At 40.1% G+C, this 24,609-nt stretch overlaps 1 protein-coding gene across 3 annotated transcripts in view; it reads right to left on the bottom strand.

Annotated features, from left to right (window-relative positions):
* Nucleotides 1-436: 436 nt before the first annotated feature.
* Nucleotides 437-24,609, bottom strand: part of FEM1C (fem-1 homolog C) — a 31,109-nt gene continuing 6,936 nt past the window's right edge. For 2 of the 3 annotated variants that reach the window (XM_048849424.2, XM_048849425.2), the window contains exon 3: nucleotides 437-6,625. In XM_048849424.2, coding sequence (XP_048705381.1) covers nucleotides 5,316-6,625 — 1,310 coding nt within the window. In that variant the 3' untranslated portion in view covers nucleotides 437-5,315. The remainder of the gene's footprint in view (nucleotides 6,626-24,609) is intronic. The other variant, XR_012668493.1, reaches the window with a different exon arrangement.

Consider the following 24,609-nt stretch of genomic DNA (forward strand, 5'->3'; position numbering starts at 1 on the left):
AATTTATGTTTTTACGCCAGTTTATGTTTAGGGTGCGAGATTTTGGTGACATATTATGAATTTTCCTAAAGTTTGTTCTGAAAACTGCTAATTAGGTTTGGTTATACTGTAAACATAAGCAGATGTATTATTTAACATTTAAAGTGGCACTATTAACCGTCTGTTAATTTTGTGTACTTTCTCTCCATCAGCTACAATGTCTTTTGGAAACTTGAAGTTATTTTTTCCCATGCTGCCTGTATTCTGAACTCAAACAGTTCCATTACAGACAGCAGGCATGTTTAGTTCCCTTTTGGATACAGTCATTGATAGCAGCAGGAGGAAATGTCGAAAGCTGTAGCATCAGTGTTTAGCCATTCTTACCTTAATAGAAAATGCCCTCTTTCTTAGGGATGCTATAGTAGCCCTTAAAGAAAACAGATATAGACTCAGCCAGTTGTTCTCTGAAACAATTTTACTTTAATTTGCATTTTGGAGCCTAAAGAAATTAAGAGCAGAGAAAAGTTTATTCCCTTTTTACATTTCTATTAAAGCTTAATTACTTCACGTAAAAAAGAAATTGCAGTATTTCAATACACTGAGCTAGCCCTGCATAGGAAGTCTGTGACACGATGGGACGTTTATACAAAATGAGTTAAAAATCAGGTAAACAATCACTTTTCCACTTTGCCATCAGCGAAGGGTCCAAATCCATACAAGAGTTATTTTCACATTTACAGAAGCCAAGTGATTTGTACAGTATAAAATAGTGTCCTTCAAACTAGATCTGATTATCTCTTCCCCTCATTTACAATGTACTGCCATCAACTCTTCTCCCACAAAATTACTTTGTAATACCAATTACCATACCGTCAATTGACTTTACAGTAAAGATCAACATTAGTACAATGTCTTCATATTCAATTGTCAAAATGACATAATCCAGTCAGCGTTCTACTCCTTACATTTGAAAAATCATTTAGTGAAATTTATAGCATAGTCACATACACAGCCACTATTACTTTGCAATTGATATGAAAACTGAAGTGATACAGATGTTTTTCCTAATAAGGATTTTATCCTTTTGTAGAATATCTGCCATGACATTCCATTTCTTTTTTAAAAAATGGAAATAATTTATGTTCATCCAGTTTTAAAAGCAGTTCTCAACAGAGGATTGTTTTGGAAGCTAGGAAATATTTACCTATATTTTCTACCAAGAGCTGTTGCAGATTGGGTTTGGAATGAGACTGGATGGCTGAGAGATTGGGATTGATATCTCAAAACCAGGTTGGAATTTAACATCTGTCAGCTATTTGGTGACCTACATGAAATGAGTCGACTGTCTCATTTAAGTGGCTAGAGAATGGATGTCTGTATCACAACAAAACCATTTAAAATGCTATCAGACACTAAGGATTGAGTAAGGATGAAGACTAAAAAAATTACCCTATCCCTCAAATATTTTGGTCCTCCAGTTCAGGAAAGATGTTTAGTGCTGGAATAGAGAGGTAAAACTTCCATTAGTACTGCTGTACATTATCTGCAGATAAACAGATGGCTCTCAGTTCAGCCCTTTTCACAGACACTATATTGACTTAAAATTAGAATTTGAATGTCAGAAAGCCTACCTTTTGCATTTGCTGAAACACCACCACACTGATGCTTTAAGAAGTATCTTTACTTTGTGCACTACAGCAGTCAGAACCACCAAAGATAGCATAGAATGTATGGAGAGTACTTGCTATTAGGATGACAACAGAGAGAGAAATATAAATTTCACTGTAACATTCCAAGGGGGGAAGAAGAAAGTTTCATTTTATACCACTTTTATACCACCACTGTAAATTTTCATCTCTCTGGCTGAAGTATTCCAATGAAAACTCTGAGTGGGATGAAGAACAAAAAAAATCCTTTGAGTGTGTGTGCATATATGTATAAAAAAATCCACCTTCACATCTCTCAACAAGCAGGCCTCTTAGGGGTATCGGTATCTCATCCTCTTAGGAACATGCTGTAGATTGTTTAAATACTTTAAAATGTGTTGTACCCCAAAAATGCATAAGATTGTATGTAATGTCCTTGACACACGTGGCACCTCCGGAACAGTACATTCCAGTTACAGAAATATGTAACAGGAAGATAACAGAGGGAAGGAGAAAGAGGGTTTTAAGTAAATAATGACAGAAGAGAAAATAAATCATCATGTTCTGAAGGTCCTTTAGTTCCTTAGCATGCCTCAATTCCGGTTAACAGTGCTGCTGCATTTTTGCATCACTGTGTTGCACTAGGATAACTACATTCCCAGTATTAAAGGAGTAACACAACCAAGAACAAAAAGTAATCAGAACCTTGTTTCAGCTGGTGGACAGCTAAGTTTAGAGCCTTATTTACAAGCTCAATAAAAGCCCACAGCACCCTAACTTATTACCTTCCAACAGAGTCTGGACTGCTTTAATCTGAAAGTGAAATAAAAATTAAGAAAGATAATGTGAACATTGGCGGCTAAGTGGCAGACAGGTTTAAATGTGCCAGCCATTACCCTCTGGAAGCCTAGGTTTAAATACCCAGAGATCATAAAAGTTCATTAGGTGGCCTCATGCAAAATTTGGAACAACAGATTTGCTGTAGGTCAGGATAGAGGTACATTGGTAGATATACAGGGAAAACATGCACAGGAGATTAGTCCCTTCCATACTTTAGGATATTTGCATACATTTCTTTAAAAACAAACAGTAGAATAAACTTTCATACTAAGACTTGGCAACCTTCATTGGATCACTATAGTTAAAAAAAAAAAAAAATGATGTGTTCCCTAAGGTTTTTGTAGCCAGAAAACTCATGGGTATGTTTTCTAATTCAGAAATTTTGTTAGCACCAGAATAGCAGCACAGTATACCTGTTTCTAAAAATCACAGTTCTGGACTCTCAAAGGTAAAACTCTTGGAGAAAATGGTCCAACCAAATAACTATAGCTATCCATTATCCCATTTAAAGTTAGAAATGGGAACTATTAATGAAGAGCAGCACAGATTCTAGAATACAAAAAACAACGTTCTAGAATCTCTTTTTGTATTATCCATGTTAGAGTTCCAACCACATTGTGGCTCATTCTACAGCGTGGTGTTGGTTATTCAATAAATCTTCTTGAAGAATGGTAAGTGAAAGAGGAAGAATGTTGAAAATAAGAAAATGAAGTAATGAAACTTGTTCTTACGATCAACAATTGGTGTACCATGTGTTTTAATAATTATAAATCAAAGAATTCAGATAATTGAATAGAAATGTACTACCGTATCCTTGTGAGAGATTAACTCAACTTTGCTTTTCATACAAACAATGCAAATGTGCCATGGGACAAAAACAGAGAAATTTGTTTCAATATATTTTAATGCAGTTTTCAAACTTTGAAATATGTATAAACAACAGTGCTTCTGACATGACTGCTGGCTGTTTAAAAGTCATCATGATCTGAGGGTGACCCAGTCACTCAGCTTCACTTTCCTTCACAAAGTAAGAGAAGGAGAGAGAGAATACCTAAACAGCCAAAAGATAAGGAAAGCACTGCCTTTTTACTTACTGTCAAAGATGTGCTCATCACCAATGCAATTCAGAAACATCAAAGACAAAAAATTTTTAAAATCAAATTAAAAAAAAAAAGAAAACCACTAAGTTCAAGTCACCTTAGTATCATTAATTTGGCTTTTGAAATTCCTCTGCTATCATCTTTGCAAGTTCATAATCTGATGAAAGTCCAGAAAAACCCACTGAATTTCTGTAGTTAAAAAAACATTAGGTATGGTTACTGACCATCACTGAAAAGAAATGCCAAGTCAAATGACGTCCACTGTGCTTGACCATTGAGCTGGCAGTAAGTTGCACTCTACTCAACCCAAAAGAATTTTTTCTCTTGAGAACAATTTAAAAACATTTGTAGGGCTAATGTGCCTGAATAAGTTTCACTCTGAATCAACAATAAAGTGCTGAATTATATTAAATTACCTGAATCTTACTCATTTAGAATCTTCACTTGCGGATTTCTAATCAAGTTGAAAAAGCCCTTTTTGCTGAGATAGCTACGCAGTTGTGCAAATATTATAAAAATAGGTAACTTTCAATAGAAGTTACGTACACACCACAACCTCTGGTGTTTAAGTATGGCTGACAATACGAGAGATGAAAAATGCATGCAAATTATCTAAAAGGGTATATTTAAAATTAAGAAAAGGGACACTGCTATGGAATTTTTGATACATTATAGTGAGTGGCTCTCTGCCAAGGTAATATAATTATACTAGATGTCTAAACCTGGTTTGACAAGCATCATGCCACCAACATGCTTTAGTTCCTTTTGTAGGTAAGGAAATTGATTTGTAATTTCAGACTACTGCATACATTCAATTAATTTCTTATTCAAGTGTATTATTAAGTTTGAGGTTAAAAATTTGAGCAAATTCTCTACATCTAGTCACACGATCAGCACAAACAAGACATTAGTGCAGAGGAAAAGAGTCAGATGTACATGATAAGGACTCTTCCCCTTGCTGCATGATGCATCAGAATGACTTAGACTTAAATTTCAACTGGGTTACCAAGAGAACAAGAACAGATTTTTCTCCCAAATTTAGCACATATTTCAAGAGGACTAAGAAAGCAATCTCAGATACAGCTAGAATAAAAGTCAAACCAAAAAGTTTGGACAATTGACACGTAGCTCCAAAAATTGTCATGCTGTGAAGGAAGTGTTCTCAGAAAAAGCTCCATAAAACTGCAAAAAATGCTGTTTGAGCTGAAGTTGGCCAACTGCTGCATAGAAATATGCTAACACACAACAGTCATGTTTAAGCCAGTGCATAGAGAAGATAAAGCACTTATGGTAATTGCAAATGTTAACAAGTCCATACAACTTGTTCAGTTTAGCAATGAGTTCATAGAAAAAGAGAATTTGAGTAGAAATGCGCAAGCAAAAACAAAAAAGATGACCTTCCAACTGTATAAAAACCACATACCAGTAATAGTAAAAAGACACCAGTGAAAAATATTCATCTCAGTCCCAAACACCCAACAGGCAAATAAAACCAGAGTAGACAAGCCTTTGGCGGACAATTTTAAGAGAGTCTAAATATGGCATTACATTTCTAAATAATCCACAAAATATATTATATGGCATATTCATATTAAATACTGGGTAGCCAATTCTGCAGATCTGATGCTAATGATGCTTTAGCCAATGAGAACACGATAGGTCAAGCTAAATGAACGCCGGTGTATCACAACAGTGCTTGAGAAAGCAACAATTAAGGTCACCAACTCGTGCTTCAACAATTGTCATACTATCATCTATGGAGCAACACAAAGTTCTCTAGCTTTTCAGGGATGTGCCCTTTATAACATATGCTGTGATTCACTATAACACGAGCAGCAAGACACTGCAATGTAGTATGATTTATGGGCTGGATCAAATTTTTTGCCATTTCCTTCTCATCCAGCAAGTCACTAGCAGTTTGTTTATGCAAGTTTGTGGTGTCAAAGTGTGAACCTGACTTGATAAGAAGATTCATGATGTCTGGATGGTTGTTCAGTGCAGCAATGTGCAAGGGGCTGTTATCATCAGAGTCTCTGACATTTACATCAGCACCACATTCCACCAGTATAGCAGTAACTTGTAGAGAGGGGAACTTGCAAACAGGGTAACGACCCACACATGTAGTATTCTTATCAACAGCAAGATGAAGTGGGCTGAAGTTATTCTTCCCTCTAGGCTGCAGTTTAAGAAACCTGTAAATAGTTTGCTTTTTAAAATGGTCCTGTTCTGGACTGCAAGGAACTTTTTCCAGCAAGCAAATTAAATGCAAAATGATAGAAAGGGCTTTGTTCAGCTGTATTTGGTCAGGTGGACACTGAGTTTGCTTGATAGCCCGATCTATTTCGAGGACACTTTTGCACAGTATTCCCATAAGATCATCAAATGTAACGGTGGTGCCTAGGAGGCCTTTTGCCCTATCCTGTAGCATGAAGGAAAAGAGTTCAGCAAATGACAGTAAACTGCTGGCTGTCATAGGGCTCAGTGGATCTAAATTGCTTTGCTGCATGTCCAAAGCATATTTCCATAGGTTGATGCATCGTTTAAAGTTTCCAGAGTCTGCATAGACTGCACCTCTGTACCTAATATAATAAGATGTATCTGGGTGAGAAGGACCAAGAATACGTTCTCTAATTAACAGTGCTTGCATTCTCATCTCATCAGGGTCTGCAATAAGATTTTCTAGCTCTTCTGCACTATTCACCTCCTTGGCATAGTCATAAGCCATAATTAGTGTTTGTGGCACAGGTTTGCTGAGGATATTAGTCCTGTCACTGTACCTCATGTCCATAGCTCTTTTCCAGTATTTCAAAGCACCAAGAAGATCTCTTTTTTTGTCCACAAATGTTGCTCCTAAAAGCTCCAAAGCATTGATACGTTCTGCCTTACTGGTCTGTACATGCTGCGTCAGGAAGTCCACAATATTTGTATGACCTGTCACACTGGCTGACAGAAGGGGAGTCATTCCATAGCCATCTTTTTCCATCTTTGCACAGTATTTAAGAAGCATCTTCATGATGTCCAAGCTTCCAGATTCTGCACAGTCATGTAATGCAGTATTTCCTGACAAGAAAAGAAAATCTTAAGTGCCCAAAAATCATGTTATATTTATAGAGCTGTACTAATAGCTAAAGAGAAATACTTCATGCATACATGTCGAAACAGGCAAGCTGCAAGTTAATACCTGGAATATGCTGGACTCGATTAAAATACCAAGGTTGTCAAGCAGCTGTACAAGTGCAAAGTTACTTGATAAAATTAAAGATGTTTCAAGTAAACTTTTGTCTCATTACTCCAAAAAAATACAAAACAAAACAAATCCTGGATCCTTCATTCTGTGGTAATTTCATATTTGCTTTTAAGGATAAAACATTAGCTCTAAACATGCTACCTCTGTCCTCCTAGACTTTTCATATATCCTTCCTCCCTTCCACTACCTGATTTAAAAAAAAAAAAAAAAAAAATCAAACCACCACCCAATACATATAAACTTATGCCAACTCTTCAGCAGGTTCATTTACTTGCACACGGTACTCTCATCCCCTACCTTTCATCTGGGTCTTTAGATAGTAAGTCTTTCAGGGCAGGGATTTTTCTTTCTGTACTTGTATAACACTAGCATAATGGGGCTCCAATCCCAACGGGGGTTTTCTGATGCTGTCATAACATTTAAATGATCTAGGAAATATGGCTATTTCATTTGTCTAATCTACATAAATTCAAACACTCTCGCCTTTGTATTTGATTAAATTATTCTACGGACACTGGGTTGATGAAGTAAAATGCATACAGCATATTTTGTCCACCTAGTCTTTATCTTAAAGTCTCAAGCTTTATCCCCCTGCTATTCTGGTTAGGATTCCCAAAGCCAAGAATAAGTTAATAGAAGAAAAAAATAGTACATTGTTTCTTGAAAATATCATGAGTGTAGTCTATACAAGAGAGTGTAAATTGTAAAACACATCTGAAGAATGTATTTTTAACGATCGATTATTTCCCATCATTACCACACTCCAAGTGTATCTTGTAAAATGTACTAAGTGTTCTAATGCAGTGTGTGAGAAGAATCCAGAAAAATGACAGCAAGCATTAATGACATTTCACCGAAAGCCATGTCTGCAGCAAAGCTGAAAGGAAACATTAGAAGCTACAGTCCACCAAATCTTTCATATACTCCGGAAGTACTGTAACTGAATGTCTTAGTTTAAATACGTACATTTCACCAGCAAAAAAAGATAACCAAACAATGTCTAGTGCAGCTGATTTCTTTAAAAAGTCCACAACTTAATACAAGCTGTTCTTTAGCTCTTCATCTGATACTGCATTAACAAGACACTAATTAGAGAAATATCAAAGTTCACACAAAAATCCAGCTACAATTGCAGTTAAAATTCTAGCAAACAGTAAATTTCCTACAGCATCAGAATTAACTGGAAGTCAATTGAGGATCATACAACCAATGAGAATTATTATTTCCTTGCTAGGTGGTCAATATTTTTGGTGGAAAACTGTCACTCCACAGGAAATTAGATATATTATCTTATTGTCAGTCAGTTTTCCACTAGAACCTACTATTACAGCTTCTGCAGCTTTGATTATCGTTGCTCCAACCAGCCACTTCACCATGTTCTCCTGCTCCATATTGTTCATGTACTCTCTGGGCCAGATGCTCAGTTGCATTCTAACGGCTTTGTACCACCCGAGATCACAAAGAGACTAAATCTGGCCAGCTAGGAAATTCTCTGGTGTGGGGGAGGTCCCAGCTGATACAAAGCCAATATATCTGCCCCCAGCACCACTCACTCATATTCAACCCAAATGTAGGTGGTGCGTCAGGGTCGAGAGCAGGTATAGTTGGCATATGCTATGCTCCAGCTATGCTCAAATGGTGTACAGTCTCTTAGAACTACAGCCAGCTGTCACTGTTGCACAGACCACTCTACATTAGATTGTAGATCAATCCCAGTAATCAGAGGGTGGTGAACAATTTCTCTGACAGACCCTCCTTTTCCTTAGCACAGCAGAGAATCTGGGCCACAGTGTCTCTGGCTTTGTCTGGATTAGGAAAAGTGGTCAAAATTAGATCTGGTTCAGGTAGCATGTCTTAGCTAAACCTAAAGTACCCTCAACCTTTTTCTAATATTGATACAAGGTAACACCTTGTAGCTCAATTTAACTGGTTGAGTTGAAACTGAGGCCCAACTGCTATATTTATTTCTTGATCAACTAATTTAGACAGCAATCTTCTTTGTCTGTAGAAGGCTTTTGTTCTAACATTCCTACATCATACCTGTTTAAGAGTAGGACATACCAAACAAAACAATGGAGTCAAAGATAAATGATCAAAATGCATACAGCTGAACAAGAATGGCTGGGGATAAAGGTAAATACAGAACTACACATATTAAGGTTTTATTTCCAAAAGTTCATTTCTGGTCTTCATTCTCGTCAGCCATGAACGTAGTCCAAAAACTTCACAGCAATTGTATGGCCATTAGCGAACTGGTGTCTCAGATCTTGCTGAAAGAAACACCTTTAGGGACAGCAAAAAACTCTTAAAATTTACATAAACATTCAAATACAATGATTTTTCCATGGGTAGCAAAGATATATTGTGTGTTTACTAAATAGAGTCTGGTCTATGTTGGAGATCAATACTACTATATTTAAGGATTCATTACGGATTGTTTCCCCTTCTTTCACTTTTCTGTAATATTGTGAACCATGTTAAAGGAACAATTTACATTGAAATATTTCTTCTACTGTATTGTAGTTAAGTACGTAAAACTTGTACATCTAAAAAACTTTGGGATATTCAATTAAGTCAGATCTAAGTTTTCTGAAACAGTCGCCAATGCTATTGCAGAAGTGTCTTTTAAAAAAACAAAAACAAAAAAACCCCAGTATTCCATATATACATAGTCAATTTGTTTCACATTTGTAAATCCTGATTATCAAAGCAACATACTTTTTTTTTTTAAGCATTAGGGCCTCATATTATTTAAAGTAGTTTCTACCCATTTTCAAAGTAAATTTTGTCTTCTGGCTTCCCAAAAAAAGCTAGATAAAAAAAGAGAGTGTTATAAGTTCTGCAAGAAAACTTTCAGGAACATTATTAGAAAACCCACCTTACTCATCTACACACTAGTAGCATGTAAGAAACTTGCCCTGGCAATAAGCCACAAATCTGTACAGAATGTAAGCTTTTTGGTTGTTTTTAATTTTCTGGTTCTTATGGTTACAAAGATACCTTCTAAACATGAACTGGTGTAGTGAGGTTTTCTGGCGTCTGCATTAAAACAACTCAAATGCCTATGCTGACAGCTGCAGCAGCATGAAATTAATGGAACTCTGGTCAGTTTTACTGCCATTTGGAAAAGCTACTTAGTTCTTTTCATGTCAAGTTCCTTATATTACAAGGAGATATTAGTTTTCTAGGTCACCCTGTCCAAATTTATTATGCAACATGAAATGGTCTTCAGATCTAGTCAACACAGGACAACAAAAAAAGCCTTTAGTGCATACAGAGAAAAACAGAATTTGTGAATTTAAGAGAGACAAGGTGGGGGATGTAATTATCTTTTACTGGACCAACTTCTATCGGTGAGCAAGACTAGCTTTCGAGCTTACACAGAGTTCTTTTTTAGGACTAGGAAATGTACTCAGATCGTCAAGTTAAATAAAAGGTGGAGAAAACTGTTTAGCATAAGTGGTTATTACATTTCAAGGAACTGTTCAAGATGAAGTGACCAGTTAACATGTCGGGGGAGGGGGAGGGAGAGAGAAAGAGGGCACAGGGGAGAGTGAAATTTTGTGAATTCAAGTCATGCAATGAAGGGCTTATCTTCCTGTACAGCGCTACTGAGGCTCAGCTACACTGGTGCAGCTATGCTGCTGTAGTGCTTTAGTGAAGACGCTCCTATGCCAACCAGACAATTTCTCTCTGAAGCTCTCCCGTCAACATAGCACTGTTACATGTGGGGTTAAGTCGGTATAACTACGTCATACTACGTGTGGATTTTTCACACCCTCCCCCCAAGCTATGCAGTTATTCCAATTAGTTTGTGTTCAGACCTGGCCTGAGATTAGTTTAAAAAGACAGCTACTGATTATGTTCAGGGTCAGAGGAGCAAGGGGAAATTAGATTTCTTGTTGTCCACTTCTTAAATCTGAAGTATAGTCATACAATTTAGGCAAAAACTATGGGCCTAATGCTGGAAAATGCTGAGTGCTCTCAATTGCCACTTGATAAGTGTCCTCAATTTCTATGGACTTCACAGGATCCCATCTAATTAGTTTCATCCATAATTTGAGCAGCTCTCAAGACAAACATTTTCAAATTACACCTACTTATGACATAGTATCAAATATTGTTGTATGCAGTGTTGTAGCTGCATCGGTCCCAGGATAAGAGAGCGAGAAGGTGGGTGAGGTAATATCTTTTATTGTTTCTCTCACCAACAGAAGTTAGTCCAATAAAATATTACCTCACCCACCTTGTCTCTATAGTTTCAGATAGTCATTTACAGAATCTATAGATTAGGAAAGTCACGTAAAAGTATACAGTTAATCTTGAATAAACTATAGTTCACCAAGATACATTTGCAGTGTCCTAACTTGACTTCTCATCACTCTAGGAAATTAAGTCACACCATCCCTACTGTCTTGAGTGTAGGGAAAAAATTTTTTGTCCCTGATTAGCCTACCCAATTTGCCAGGGATTTCCAAACTCCAGTGACATGTCTCAAAAGTAAATGGGATTATGGGGATTTTATTTTAACAGACATCTCTCTTCCACTTATTGCAACCATGTATGGGTCCAGAGGATTCCTCCTTGATGGATGCCCTAAGACTTCATTAGGAATTAACAGGGAATACATGACACAGACCAAAACAACAACAGTTATTATCCATAGCTTAGTATAAGATGTCACTTCAGAAAATAATGTAATGTTTTGTGGACCACTTGCAGTCTTCATATCCTTTCTTGGTGGTGCACAAAAAAAAATTATTTTGAGAACCAAGCAATGGAGTGGAGGAGAGATTAGAACATTGGGTGGGGAATATAAATAATAAAGCCATCTCTCTTACACAAAAGAGTCTATAAAACAAAGGATGGAAAATGCCCAAATGTTACCGATCATTTTGTAAATGGTTTAGTCCAGCACTTACTACCAGAAGTTGCACTATTGATTTCCAGCAGCAGAAGTACTATACTTGACAGTGTTTTCAGGTTCAGGCCTGTAATTTATGAAAAACTATGAAAAAAACCTCTCTCATTTCAACACTTGTCCAGTCCAGTAAGTTGTCTTTCAAAAAGTGTTAAACATAAATTTTAATATTCATTTTGGTTGCACTGTCAACCAAATATCCACATCCTCACAGCGTGTTTTTTTTCCTAGTGTTCTCTATCTATTCATTTAAAATTGATTTTACTTGTATAGTTTATAAGGAAGTGTCATTCTCCCACTGTTCAAAACCTCCCCATTTTTCTTTTTGGCAGGTTCTCAGCTGTGCCTTCTGATGGGAGCTCTGCCATAATATTTCAAACAAGCTAACTGTCCCAAAATAGGATTGAAATCAAAGTGACAGTCTCGCAACCTCCACATGAATTCAGAGACAAGGATATTTCCTGTATGTCCTACCGGTCTAAACACATTCGATTTACCTTACAATTTTTGTTCATTTTTTCCTTAATTTTAGCCTTTTAGAATTGCAGAGCATTTATTTACTGCAACTGAAGTCAAACGCTAAGATGTGCCAGACATATCTAGAAAATGGAACAATATATGCGGAGTAACAATATACGGGGACGAGGTGACCAGCCCTCTGTGGAGAAAGAGGTGGTTCAGGACTATTTAGAAAAGCTGGATGAGCACAAGTCCATGGGGCTGGATGCGCTGCAACCGAGAGTACTAAAGGAGTTGGCGGATGTGATTGCAGAGCCATTGGCCATTATCTTTGAAAACTCGTGGCGATTGGGGAAAGTCCCGGACGACTGGAAAAAGGCTAATGTAGTGCCCATCTTTTAAAAAGGGAAGAAGGAGGATCCTGGGAACTACAGGCCAGTCAGCCTCACCTCAGTCCCCGGGAAAATCATGGAACAGGTTCTCAAGGAATCAATTCTGAAGCACTTAGAGGAGAAAGTGATCAGGAACAGTCATCAGGAAAAGTGATCAGGATTCACCAAGGGCAAGTCATGCCTGACTAATCTAATTGCCTTCTATGACGAGACAACTGGCTCTGTGGATGAGGGGAAAGCAGTGGACATGTTCCTTGACTTTAGCAAAGTTTTTGACATGGTCTTCCACAGTATTCTTGCCAGCAAGTTAAAGAAGTATGGGCTGGATGAATGGACTATAAGGTGGACAGAAAGTTGGCTAGACTGTTGGGCTCTACGGGTAGTGATCAATGGCTCCATGTCTAGTTGGCAGCCGTATCAAGTGGAGTGCCCCAAGGGTCGGTCCTCGGGCCGGTTTTGTTCAATATCTTCATAAATGATCTGGAGGATGGCGTGGATTGCACCCTCAGCAAGTTTGCAGATGACACTAAACTGGGAGGAGAGGTAGATATGCTGGAGGGTAAAGATAGGATACAGAGGGCGCTAGACAAATTAGAGGATTGGGCCAAAAGAAATCTGATGGAGGTTCAACAAGGACAAGTGCAGAGTCCTGCACTTAGGATGGAAGAATCCCATGCACCGTTACAGACTAGGGACCGAATGGCTTGGCAGCAGTTCTGCAGAAAAGGACCTAGGAGTTACAGTGGACAGAGAAGCTGGATATGAGTCAACAGTGTGCCCTTGTTGCCAAGAAGGCCAATGGCATTTTGGGCTGTATAAGTAGGGGCATTGCCAGCAGATCGAGGGACGAGATCATTGCCCTCTATTCGACATTAGTGAGGCCTCATCTGGAGTACTGTGTCCAGTTTTGGGCCCCACACTACAAGAAGGATGTGGAAAAATTGGAGAGAGTCCAGCGGAGGGCAACAAAAATGGTTAGGGGACTGAAACACATGACTTATGAGGAGAGGCTGAGGGAACCGGGATTGTTTAGTCTGCGGAAGAGAAGAATGAGGGGGGATTTGATAGCTGCTTTCAACTACTTGAAAGGGGGTTCCAAAGAGGATGGATCTAGACTGTTTTCAGTGGTAGCAGATGACAGAACAAGGAGTAGTGGTCTCAAGTTGCAGTGGGGGAGGTTTAGGTTGGATATTAGGAAAACCTTTTTCACTAGGAGCGTGGTGAAACACTAGAATGCGTTACCTAGGGAGGTGGTGGAATCTCCTTCCTTAGAAGTTTTTAAGGTCAGGCTTGACAAAGCCCTGGCTGGGATGATTTAGTTGGGGATTGGTCCTGATTTGAGCAGGGGGTTGTACTAGATGACCTCCTGAGGTCCCTGATATTCTATGAAACTAAGACCAGGACTGAGGTATTAGCTTTGTAGTAACTCTTACTTTCTGATCATTTATTGTGTACAGACATGGAGACCAAAAAAAAAAAAGGGGGGGGGGGGGGAGAGACACAGTGTTGTAGGTTTTATTATGTATAAAATAGATTTGGTGTTATGTATTTATACACATACATGAAAAAAGGACTTTCATAACTTACATTCAATTTTCAAATTTTATTTCACAAGAGGAACAAAAGTCCCCCCCCGCCCCAACTCCACTTGCACTTATGACAATTTTAATTACTTTTCCGCCCCAGGGCATCTTGTACTGGTCAAAAATGTCAAACATCCTTAGAATATCTTGTCTTTTTGCTATTTAGTTTATGTGGATAACTATGTTTACTACCAAGTTATGTCCCTTACCAGACGGAACCCACTGGAGTCATGCCAACTTGACAGGAGTGTACCAGGACATTACTTCCCTGCACTGCCCCCTTAGGCAAAGGGTGGCATTTCAGGTGCTCCCTCCTCAGTTTTCCCTCTCAGCAACCCAGTAACTGAACCTCAAGGTCTCTTGACTCAGTAATACCCTCCCTGGGCTGGTTTATTATAAAACCTTGTGAAAATAGTCCATAACAAAAGTCGCAAATAAAAAGGTTCTTCTGGCTTTCAGGGTTTCCTCTGAAGCCCACCCTCTGAACTCTGTTCCCAATCCCCTCAGTTACCGTTCAGTCTGTCTCTCTGCTTACAGTAGGAGCCCCAGCCCTCTTCCTGGAGCTGGGAAATTCAACCACTTATTATCCCTCTCTTTAAACAAGAAATTCCCAGCTCTCCTGGATCTGGGTTGTAATTTAGGGCTCTGGAGGGCCTTAGCCAGTTCCTCTCTCAGCTGGCATTTTCCCTAATTAGCCCTCATGCTCAGGGGATCAGTAGCTCATCTTCTACTACTGGTGTCTGCCTTGTTATGAGGTAGTAAAAGGCAGCATATATGCTATTCCCTATCTCCCAGCTAATTCCCAACTGGTTGATTGGGTGAGGAGGGGAGCTTTGCCACTCCATCTTTGCAAGGGTCCTCCCCTAAGCCCCTTAAAGATACAGTGGCAGGATTTCCTCCCAAGCACCATTCATTCCCAGGACCTCTTCCTTTCTAGCCATATCCTCCTAAGGTCCTTATATTGAACCTTTCAAACCCTTAAAGGGCCATGCCTCTTGGTAAGGTTGGTTGACCTCTAGGGACTACTGCCTTTAAGGGGCAGGCTACTCTGTCACAGGCAGCATAGTTTCTCTTCCTTGTATATGTTTCCAGCAGTGGCTGCTACATGCTTAGCAGGAAGAACTTTCCTTGCATCATTAGGACCATAGCCATGGTAGTGATAACTTACGGAAGAGAGCCTTAAGTCCATACCTTTTATGACCAAGAATACCAAGCAGAGTAGACTCCCTTCAGTCGCTCTTCTTTACTACCTATTCTTAAGAGGCATGAATAAGGGTAAAAAAAATATTTAATGGCTACCTATTCAGTGAGCACCATTCAACTTGGACTCTGAATGAGGCAGGGAGCCTTTAGAAAAAAATAGTATATAATCATATAATTAAAGTGTAACGCATATGCATAAGGAGGCCAATTTAAGGTGGTACAAGTAACTTTAATTCTGGCATTTCCTAACTTTTCAGTACTTGACTTGGCAATTTTAACATCAGTTTATTGTAGCTTTCTTTTTTAAATTATAATTTCACAGGTTTTTGAAAAAGCAAACTGAAAAAACAAATGTCATCATGTAGAATCATTCTCACTGTCCATATGGGTCATCAGCAGTGTTGGAAACATTCAATCCAAATCACAGATCTCTACCATTTGAGCTAATGGAGTAACCAACAGAAGTAGTAGGCTGGTATACTCTATGTGGACCAGCCACTAGAGGAAGGATTGGCCACTTTTAGCCAGTGGGTTTTACATGTATTTGTTAGACAGCAGAGAACAAAGATACTCAGATATCACAAGTTCTATTTCTGGAAGGAAGCGTGTCTAGGAGTTACAGACCCTTCTGCCTTGATCTCCAGAGCCTGCTCCCTCTTTAATCTCTGCTCCGGCTTCAACCTGTTCCTGCTCCTCTGCATTTCAATCAGGCTGCTGCTTCTTCTTCCAAACTGCTGGTGCACCAGCAGGAGGAGAATTGAGACCACACGTGACAGAATCTCACTGCTCAATGCCAGTGGCCAGGACCATTGTGACCCCGATAATGCGGAGGAGCAACTGCTGGGAAAATCGTGCTCAACCCTGGAGCGGGGTATGCTCACTGTAGATGGAAACTTGGGAGAATTTAGCTACCAGCCTCTAACAAAGATCTACTGAAGATGTGAAAATGTTTTTCTAGAGGCTTACAACTGAGCCAAATTCTTGTGAGTTTTCACAAGAACAGCAAAAGGCACCTCTAACCCCAAGTTGATTCCCTTCTCCAGGATTTCAAGTCCCTCCACCAAGGAATGGAAACACTAAAGCTTCTCAATAGAACAAGTATAAGAACGTTTGAATATTGGCAAAACAACATTTTTCCCTAACCTCTTTCTTGAAAATGGTTAAACTGTTTTCACTGATACTTTCCAAAATAAAATTCTGCCTAAGGCAGACACCCAGCATAGAATGTTTCAGCCTGAATGGTTAAAGTATGGCTAAGGTATAAGTAACTAAAAACAGGGTCTTACATTGGGGCTGCTCTTGGGTCCCCCCACCCCAGGCAGGTGAAGGGGTCCAGCCTCCCAAGGCCCCCTCCAGCTTCCAGCTTGACTGGGGGAGGGGAAGTGGAGGGGCAGCGGCACAGAAGGGGCGAGAGCACGGCTACAGCATTGCAAGAGAAACTGTCATGACACATTGCAAAAACCCCAAACACGCAAAACTAAAATTAGCAGCTAGCTGAACAGATTCAACTCTAAATCAAACATCTTTACAATCTCATGAATTTACCATAAATGGACACACAGAGAACCATGAAAAAAGTAGAATATTCCACAGAGAATCTCACTGCCCTCTCAAACTAGACTTCCATCTACAAACAGATAATTTTCCTTTTTACCTATGCTGAAAGAAACCACAGTTCTACCAGTTATCAGGCTGGAACTACCAGAAGTAGTTGGGTTTTGTTTTTTAATTATTTGTATTACAATAGTATTTACAGGACTCAACTGTACAGAGAACAGTATAAGCAAAGTAAGAGACAGTCTCTGCCTCTAAGGCTACATCTACACTTAAAACACTAGAACAGCACAGTAGAGGCCTGCGCGGATACAAAATTTGTATCCGCAATCCACAAAAATAATCCACGGATGCGGATACCTGCAGATGTTCAGCAGATATCCATGGCTTTGCAGGGCTCTATAGCACAGCTCATGATAGTGCTTCAGTTTAGACATTCACTATAACAAGGGGAGGGGTTCTCCCATTGCTGTAGTTAGTCCACCTCCCCGAGAGTCAGTAGCTAGGTCAACCAAAGAATTCTTCCATCGACTTAGCGCTGTCTACATTGGGGTTAGGTCAGCATAGCTACGTGCCTTAGGAGTGTGGATTTTTCACACCTGAGAGACATAGCAATGCCAACGTAAGTTTTCAGGGTAGACCAGCCCTAAACTTTAAACTGAATTAAGATGAAACGCAACAAGTGTTCGTAACGATCAGAAGGGACACAAGGAGAGGATAAGGGAAAGATTACAAGAATACACATTTATATTGACCAGATACATGCACAGAGAGATGGCTTTGGTTTGGCTACTTTTCAAAAATAAATATATTATGAACTTGGTGAAACCTTGTTATGGGTTGGGTTAAAGCTTCTGAGGTTGAGAAGTATGAACTCACTCTTCAATTAACGTAACTGTAAATATAAGTCAAACCTAAACCAAAAGGGGTGTGTGAACCTGCCCAGGACCTTTTGGGATGAGTACTGTTTTGGGTAGGTGTGTGTGTGGGAGTGATAGAGAACACAGATACTAAGGCCACTCACAGACAAGAACAGCAAGAAAAGGCAGGGGAAAACAAAAAGCCTAGTAGGACACGGGAGCTAGTAAGAACAGTGACACCATGGAAAAAGCTAGACAGAGAACTTTTGGGTCTGGGGTTGGCTAAAGAAACTGCTCCTTTTGTTCTTGGTTCCTTCTGGATTCAGAAACACAGGACTTTGTAAATAAATAGAACTGTATAAAAGAAATACCTGATTATCACCAGTTTCTACTTCCAACTGGAACATCCCCAGGGCCCCAAACTTTGACTAGCTGCTCGGGTCAAAAGGGGCAACAGCCTAACAAAGTCTATCAGTGATCTATCTAGTAATCATCAATTGTCAATTTGAGGGGGAATTTGAAAGACTGGCTATAAGGCTGTAAGGACTAGTTCTATCCTTAAGGCAGATATTCCATGTGTTACCAAAGAATTTTGAAAGTATCACAAAAACAAACTTATTAATAAAAAGTACAAATGTTAAATATTAATTAAGACTATAAAGTGGTTCAAATATCAATATGATAAAGTCACTAAGTGGATAATTAGCAGACTGCTCTGGTTAGCATCTGTGAAGAATTTTCACACTGAGGAGTATAGGGGTTAGAGTGGAGGAGAGGACCGTTTGTTTAGAAAAATATTAATACAAAAGGCTACTTATATTGCTAATAATTCTCTGTCCCCTGTTATAGGTGCATGTTTAAGTAAGCATTCTTTCAGCCTGAGACTGCAGTTAAGTCACAAGCAGGACATTACTTTGTTGCCACAAAAATAATTGGTAAATTCAGCATTATAACTCTATTGCTAGATCAAATGAGGAGATAACTGGCAAAGCAGGAAAAGCCTATGTGAAGCACCTCTCTTTTGATAAGTAGTTTCCATACACCATTTTTCCAAGGGAAACAACATACAACAGTTGTTAATGTATGTTAAAGAAATGGTGTCAAACATTTTAAAGTCTTTCTAAAAAAAAATTTAGTTATGATACTATCACCTCCTTAGAAGGCTCAAAGTGAAATCTCTATTCAAATCAGTGTCTTCTCTTTTACAAGTTAGTTTTTTTTACCCCATTTCTAATTCCTTTTCCTTCTTAGAATTATAGAATCTGACCACTCATCTAGATTCTGGATATTCACGTTGATCAGTATGACAACGAACACGAGCATGCGCCATTCTGAAGGGCATATATGCTCTCCTCAAAGTACCGTAAGGAACAGAATGTAACCAGAATTGATAATCATAGAAAGTAAATCTCAGTTGGCTTTGGGCCTTTACATTTTACAGTTATATTAGAGCACCTTTTTCAAATAGCCAACAAAATGAAAAAGCACTACACAAACGCTACATACGTCAGTGCAACTAATTCTTTAACTCTCCAGTGCTACCGAAGTACATCTGGAGATTCACATTTATAATTAAACTATTTTTCTCCCCCCATCCAGGTCGCTATCAGAGGCAAATCATTCCAAAATAAATAATTGGCCTGTGACAGGGAAGGGAAAAGAAGAGAAGCAGTGACACACACAGTGATTTGGCTGGACTTGAACGAACGTTTTGTAAATATATTAAGTAGATTTAGTTAAAGCTTGATCATGTTTCTGGATTAGTAAAACAATATTAGAAAATTAAAAGGAAGTCATTCTTATCATTTCACATGCAAGGCCCCACTGCTGAAAATACTTGGTTCAGATGCTTAACATCAGACACTTGTAGTCACATTGAGTTCAACAGAATTATTCAAATGTGTAAAGTTAGGCACATGCATAAATCTTCACAGGTTCAGGACCCAATAAAATTACTGATCTTCTTGATTTAAAGATTAAGTGTTTATATTGCACTAACTTCAAGCAACGCACATAAAGGAAATAAGTCATCTAGTAAATGTATTTATTACTTTAGTTTTAAAGACTGATTATATAAACATATTGATATGTATATAAACACTCAGGGGTAGAGCCACAAAGGGATTTTTGCCACTTTAGACACCTAAACCCAACACTGAGATCCGCCAAATCCTCTCAGCTGCCACCTAATTCTGGATGTGCCTAAGTTGCATGGTACCTAAACTTTTGCCAGTGAACAAAGCTGCCTAGGTCCCAATGCCACCAAGTGGCTTGGCACTCTAGTTCACACCTGAACTCCAGGGGAATTCCAATCTAGGCATTCCCCCATCTATCTCACTTGCAGGGGTCAATCTATAGGTGTTCTCAGAGTGTGCCTAACCCCACGGATTCATAGATATTTAGGTCAGAAGGGACCATTATGATCATCTAGTCTGACCTCCTGCACAACGCAGGCCACAGAATTTCACCCACCACTCCTGCAAAAAACCTCACACCTATGTCTGTGCTATTGAAGTCCTCAAATCGTAGTTTAAAGACTTCGAGGAGCAGAGAATCCTCCAGCCAGTGACCCATGCTACAGAGGAAGGCGAAAAACCTCCAAGGCCTCTTCCAATCTGCCCTGGAGGAAAATTCCTTCCCGACCCCAAATATGGCGATCAGCTAAACCCTGAGCATATGGGCAAGATTCATCAGTCAGATACTACAGAAAATTCTTTCCTGGGTAACTCGGATCCCACCCCATCTAATATCCCATCACAGGCCATTGGGCCTATTTACCATGAATATTTAATTACCAAAACCATGTTATCCCATCATACCGTCTCCTCCATAAACTTATCGAGTTTAATCTTAAAGCCAGATAGATCTTTTGCCTCCACTGCTTCCCTTGGAAGGCTATTCCAAAACTTCACTCCTCTGATGGTTAGAAACCTTCGTCTAATTTCTAGTCTAAATTTCCTGGTGGCCAGTTTATACCCATTTGTTCTTGTGTCCACATTGGTATTGAGCTTAAATAATTCCTCTCCCTCTCCGGTATTTATCCCTCTGATATATTTATAGACAGCAATCATATCTCCCCTCAACCTTCTTTTAGTTAGGCTAAACAAGCCAAGCTCCTTGAGTCTCCTTTCATAAGACAAGTTTTCCATTTCTCGGATCATCCTAGTAACCCTTCTCTGTACCTGTTCCAGTTTGAATTCATCCTTCTTAAACATGGGAGATCAGAACTGCAAACAGTATTCCAGGTGGGGTCTCACCAGTGCCTTGTATAACGGTACTAAAACCTCCTTATCCCTACTGGAAATACCTCTCCTGATGCATCCCAAGACCGCATTAGCTTTTTTCACAGCCAGATCACATTGGCAGCTCATAGTCATCCTATGATCAACCAATACTCCAAGGTCCTTCTCCTCCCCTGTTACTTCTAATTGATGCATCCCTAGCTTATAACTAAAATTCTTGTTATTAATTCCTAAATGCATGACCTTACACTTCTATTAAATTTCATCCTATTACTATTACTCCAGTTTACAAGGTCATCCAGATCCCCCTGTAGGATATCCCTGTCCTTCTCTAAATTGGCAATACCTCCCAGCTTTGTATCATCCGCAAACTTTATTAGCACACTCCCACTTTTTGTGCCAAGGTCAGTAATAAAAAGATTAAATAAGACTGGTCCCAAAACCGATCCTTGAGGAACTCCACTGGTAACCTCCCTCCAGCCTGACAGTTCACCTTTCAGTAGGACCTGTTGTAGTCTCCCCTTTAACCAATTCCTTATCCATCTTTCAGTTTTCCTATTGATCCCCATCTTATCCAATTTAACGAATAATTCCCCACGTGGCACGGTATCAAACGCCTTACTAAAATCTAGGTAAATTAGATCCACTGCGTTTCCTTTGTCTAAAAAATCTGGATGGCCGAGACGGTGCTCCTCTTATACCCAAACAGCCCAGTGGTTAAGGACTCATCTGGGAGGTGGGAGCAAATACCTCCTCTGGCTGACACAAAACAGGAATCTGAACCCTAACTACTGGGCTGTGGGATATTTTGGGACAGGTCTCTCAGTCTCTCTTATTGAAACTCTTCCAATTGTACAAGGAAATATTAACTGAAGCAGTGGGACTGAAACATGGGTCTCCCACATACCAGGTGAATGCCCAAACCACCAGGCTAGTGCAGAGGTGGCCAAACTTACTGACACTCCAAGCCACATATGACAATCTTCAGAAGTTTGAGAGCTGGGGCGTGCCTGCCAGGGCTTCAGCCACACAGGAGGTGCCTACTGGGGCTTGGGGCTTCAGCCCTACTCCTGCTGAAGCCCCGAGCCCCAGCAGGCACACCCTGCGGGGTTGAAGCCCCAAGAATCCCTCCCTAATTGGGAAAAAGCCAGAGGTGACACATGGGGGTGGGGGCACTTGACCACACACTACCGTCTCCCCTCCCCCCCACAATTTTTTCCAGGGTTTTCTGGCCCCACTCTGTCACATGGTGCCACCGGGCTCCCTCCCTGCAAGGCAACTGCTGGAGCTGACGAACTGGGAGCTGCGGCCACACAGAGAGCCAGTGGCAAACAGCTGGGAGCTGCAGGGAGAGCAGCTGCTTTTGTGGTTTCCTCTCCTTACAAAGCTAAAGCGGTGGCCCCTTCCTGCAGCTCCAGGCTCTTTGCCATTACCTGTCCATGTGGAGCTAACACCTGGGAGCCTCAGGGAGGGGCCACTTACAGTAAGAGGGTGGGAATGCCTGGGGGATGTGTGATTCATGCTGTTGGGGGGAGCGAACCTTTAAACTGTGCCCCCTCCCCCCGCTCTCAGCAGGCACCAGTCATCTCTGGTAGAAGCCCCTAGCCCCACCACAGGGCACAATCCCCGAGCTCCCCGCAATCTGGTAGGTGGAGAATGGGGAGGCACACTCAGGCCTGGTCTACAGTGGGGGAGGCGGAGAAAAATCGATCTACACAATCTACACAACTTCAGCTACGTGAATAACGTAGCTGAAGTCAACGGACTGCTGCCGCTCCCCCGTCGACTCTGCCTGCGCCTCTTGCAGCGCTGGAGTACAGAAGTCGACGGGAGAGCACTGAGGGGGTCGATTTATCACGTCTAGACTAGACACGATAAATCGACCCCTGCTGGATCGATCGCTGCCTGCCAATCCGGCAAGTAGTATAGACATACCCTAACTGTAAAAAGGCTGCATGCAGCTCGCGAGCCACAGTTTGGCCACCCCTGCTATAGTGTATAAGGAGAAAAAACCACCACCTTCTTCATGGACTGACCCATCTGAGACCCCTAGCATAGGGGAGTGTTCACAGCTGTGAATCCCAATGAAGGGAGGTACCTCCCTGCAGCCCAGAATTAGGCACCTAAGCTCCTCACTTCTACATATTCTATTGGCTATCCTAGGTGGCTCCCAGCTCAGCTGCCGACTCCCAGGAAGCTCATTCTCAAGCACCTAACTCTCCCCAAGCATTGTATAGTGAGTCTGAACACCTGACTTGGGTCTGTGGATTACGTTATGTGGCTGGGCATTTATGGCTATATCTACATTTAAACTGCTACACCGGTACAGCTACAGTGCTGCAATTGGGCCACTGTAATACTGCAGTGTAGGCACTTACTACAGTGAGGGGAAGGGTTCTCCCGTCACTGTAGTTAATCCACCTCCCCAAGAGGTGGCAACGCAGCTGAGTCCAACCTATCTTTTTAGTGCAGATCTGGCCTAAAAATTAAGTGTTACAATGCCTAAGTCCCTTTGTGGATCTAGACCTCAGTTTTATTGAGGTGTACTTACCCTCTACGCTTACTGTCTTATTATGTTTTAATCTAATTTCTCAGACCAGTAAAAGAAATGCTATGGAACAAAGATCTCCCTGTTCACAGATTCAGCTCTCTCTAAATTGTATTTTCAAGATTATTGATGTCTCAACATTTATGAAAGATAAAAGTATTTGAATCACTTAGTTTCAACATTTTTTTTCCCCCACAATGCAAATTAAAACATTTTCCCTCTTTTAACTGCATCTTCTTTCACTATTTAATTTATTAGGCTGGGTAATATGCATTCCTGCTATGGTTTAGTTTCACATAGCCTTCATGCTCAAAATATCCTCACAAATGTAATGCAATGTGTCATGTAACACAACCAGGAAAAAGGAACAGAACACATTTAGAGCAAGACCTTTATTCCCAGGAAGCAGAGTCTTGTTTTTCAAAATGAAACTTGGCAAGCAGGCAAGACAGAAAACCCAGAAGAGAAAAAAACCTGTCAGACTTCTCGATGTTTACTATTAGGTTAATTATTTTTAATATACAATACACCACATGCTGATTTTGAAGAGACCAGAGTGGCTCTACCCTAGTTCATCATTTCTGGAACTAACAGGTATTTAGAGGCAGCGATTTTGCTTTTTCCCCCAGGTTAGTGGATGTTAAACACATTTCAGTCTCCACCTAAATTAAAGCCTTAATATAGTCTTCATACTATAGCCAAAGATTCAAGTCTGTATACATATCCATAGGAGAAAATAAATTGAACAAGGTCTGCAGCTCTCTGTTAATTTAGAGAGTTGCTATATTGGATTTTACATCATTGGTATCTTGTGGATTTTGCCAGAAGCTGGGAATGGGCGACAGGGGATGATCACTTGATGATTACCTGTTCTGTTCATTCCCTCTGGGGCACCTGGCATTGGCACTGTTGGAACACGGGATACTGGGCTAGACGGACCTTTGATCTGACCTAGTAGGTCCATTCTTATGCTACAGGTCTTATTCACAGCCATAATAGAATTTACAGCTTGCAAAACGTGATTTTCCCCAAAAA

This window comes from Caretta caretta, chromosome 5 (genome assembly GCF_965140235.1).
Source record: "Caretta caretta isolate rCarCar2 chromosome 5, rCarCar1.hap1, whole genome shotgun sequence".
NCBI lineage: Eukaryota > Metazoa > Chordata > Testudines > Cheloniidae > Caretta > Caretta caretta.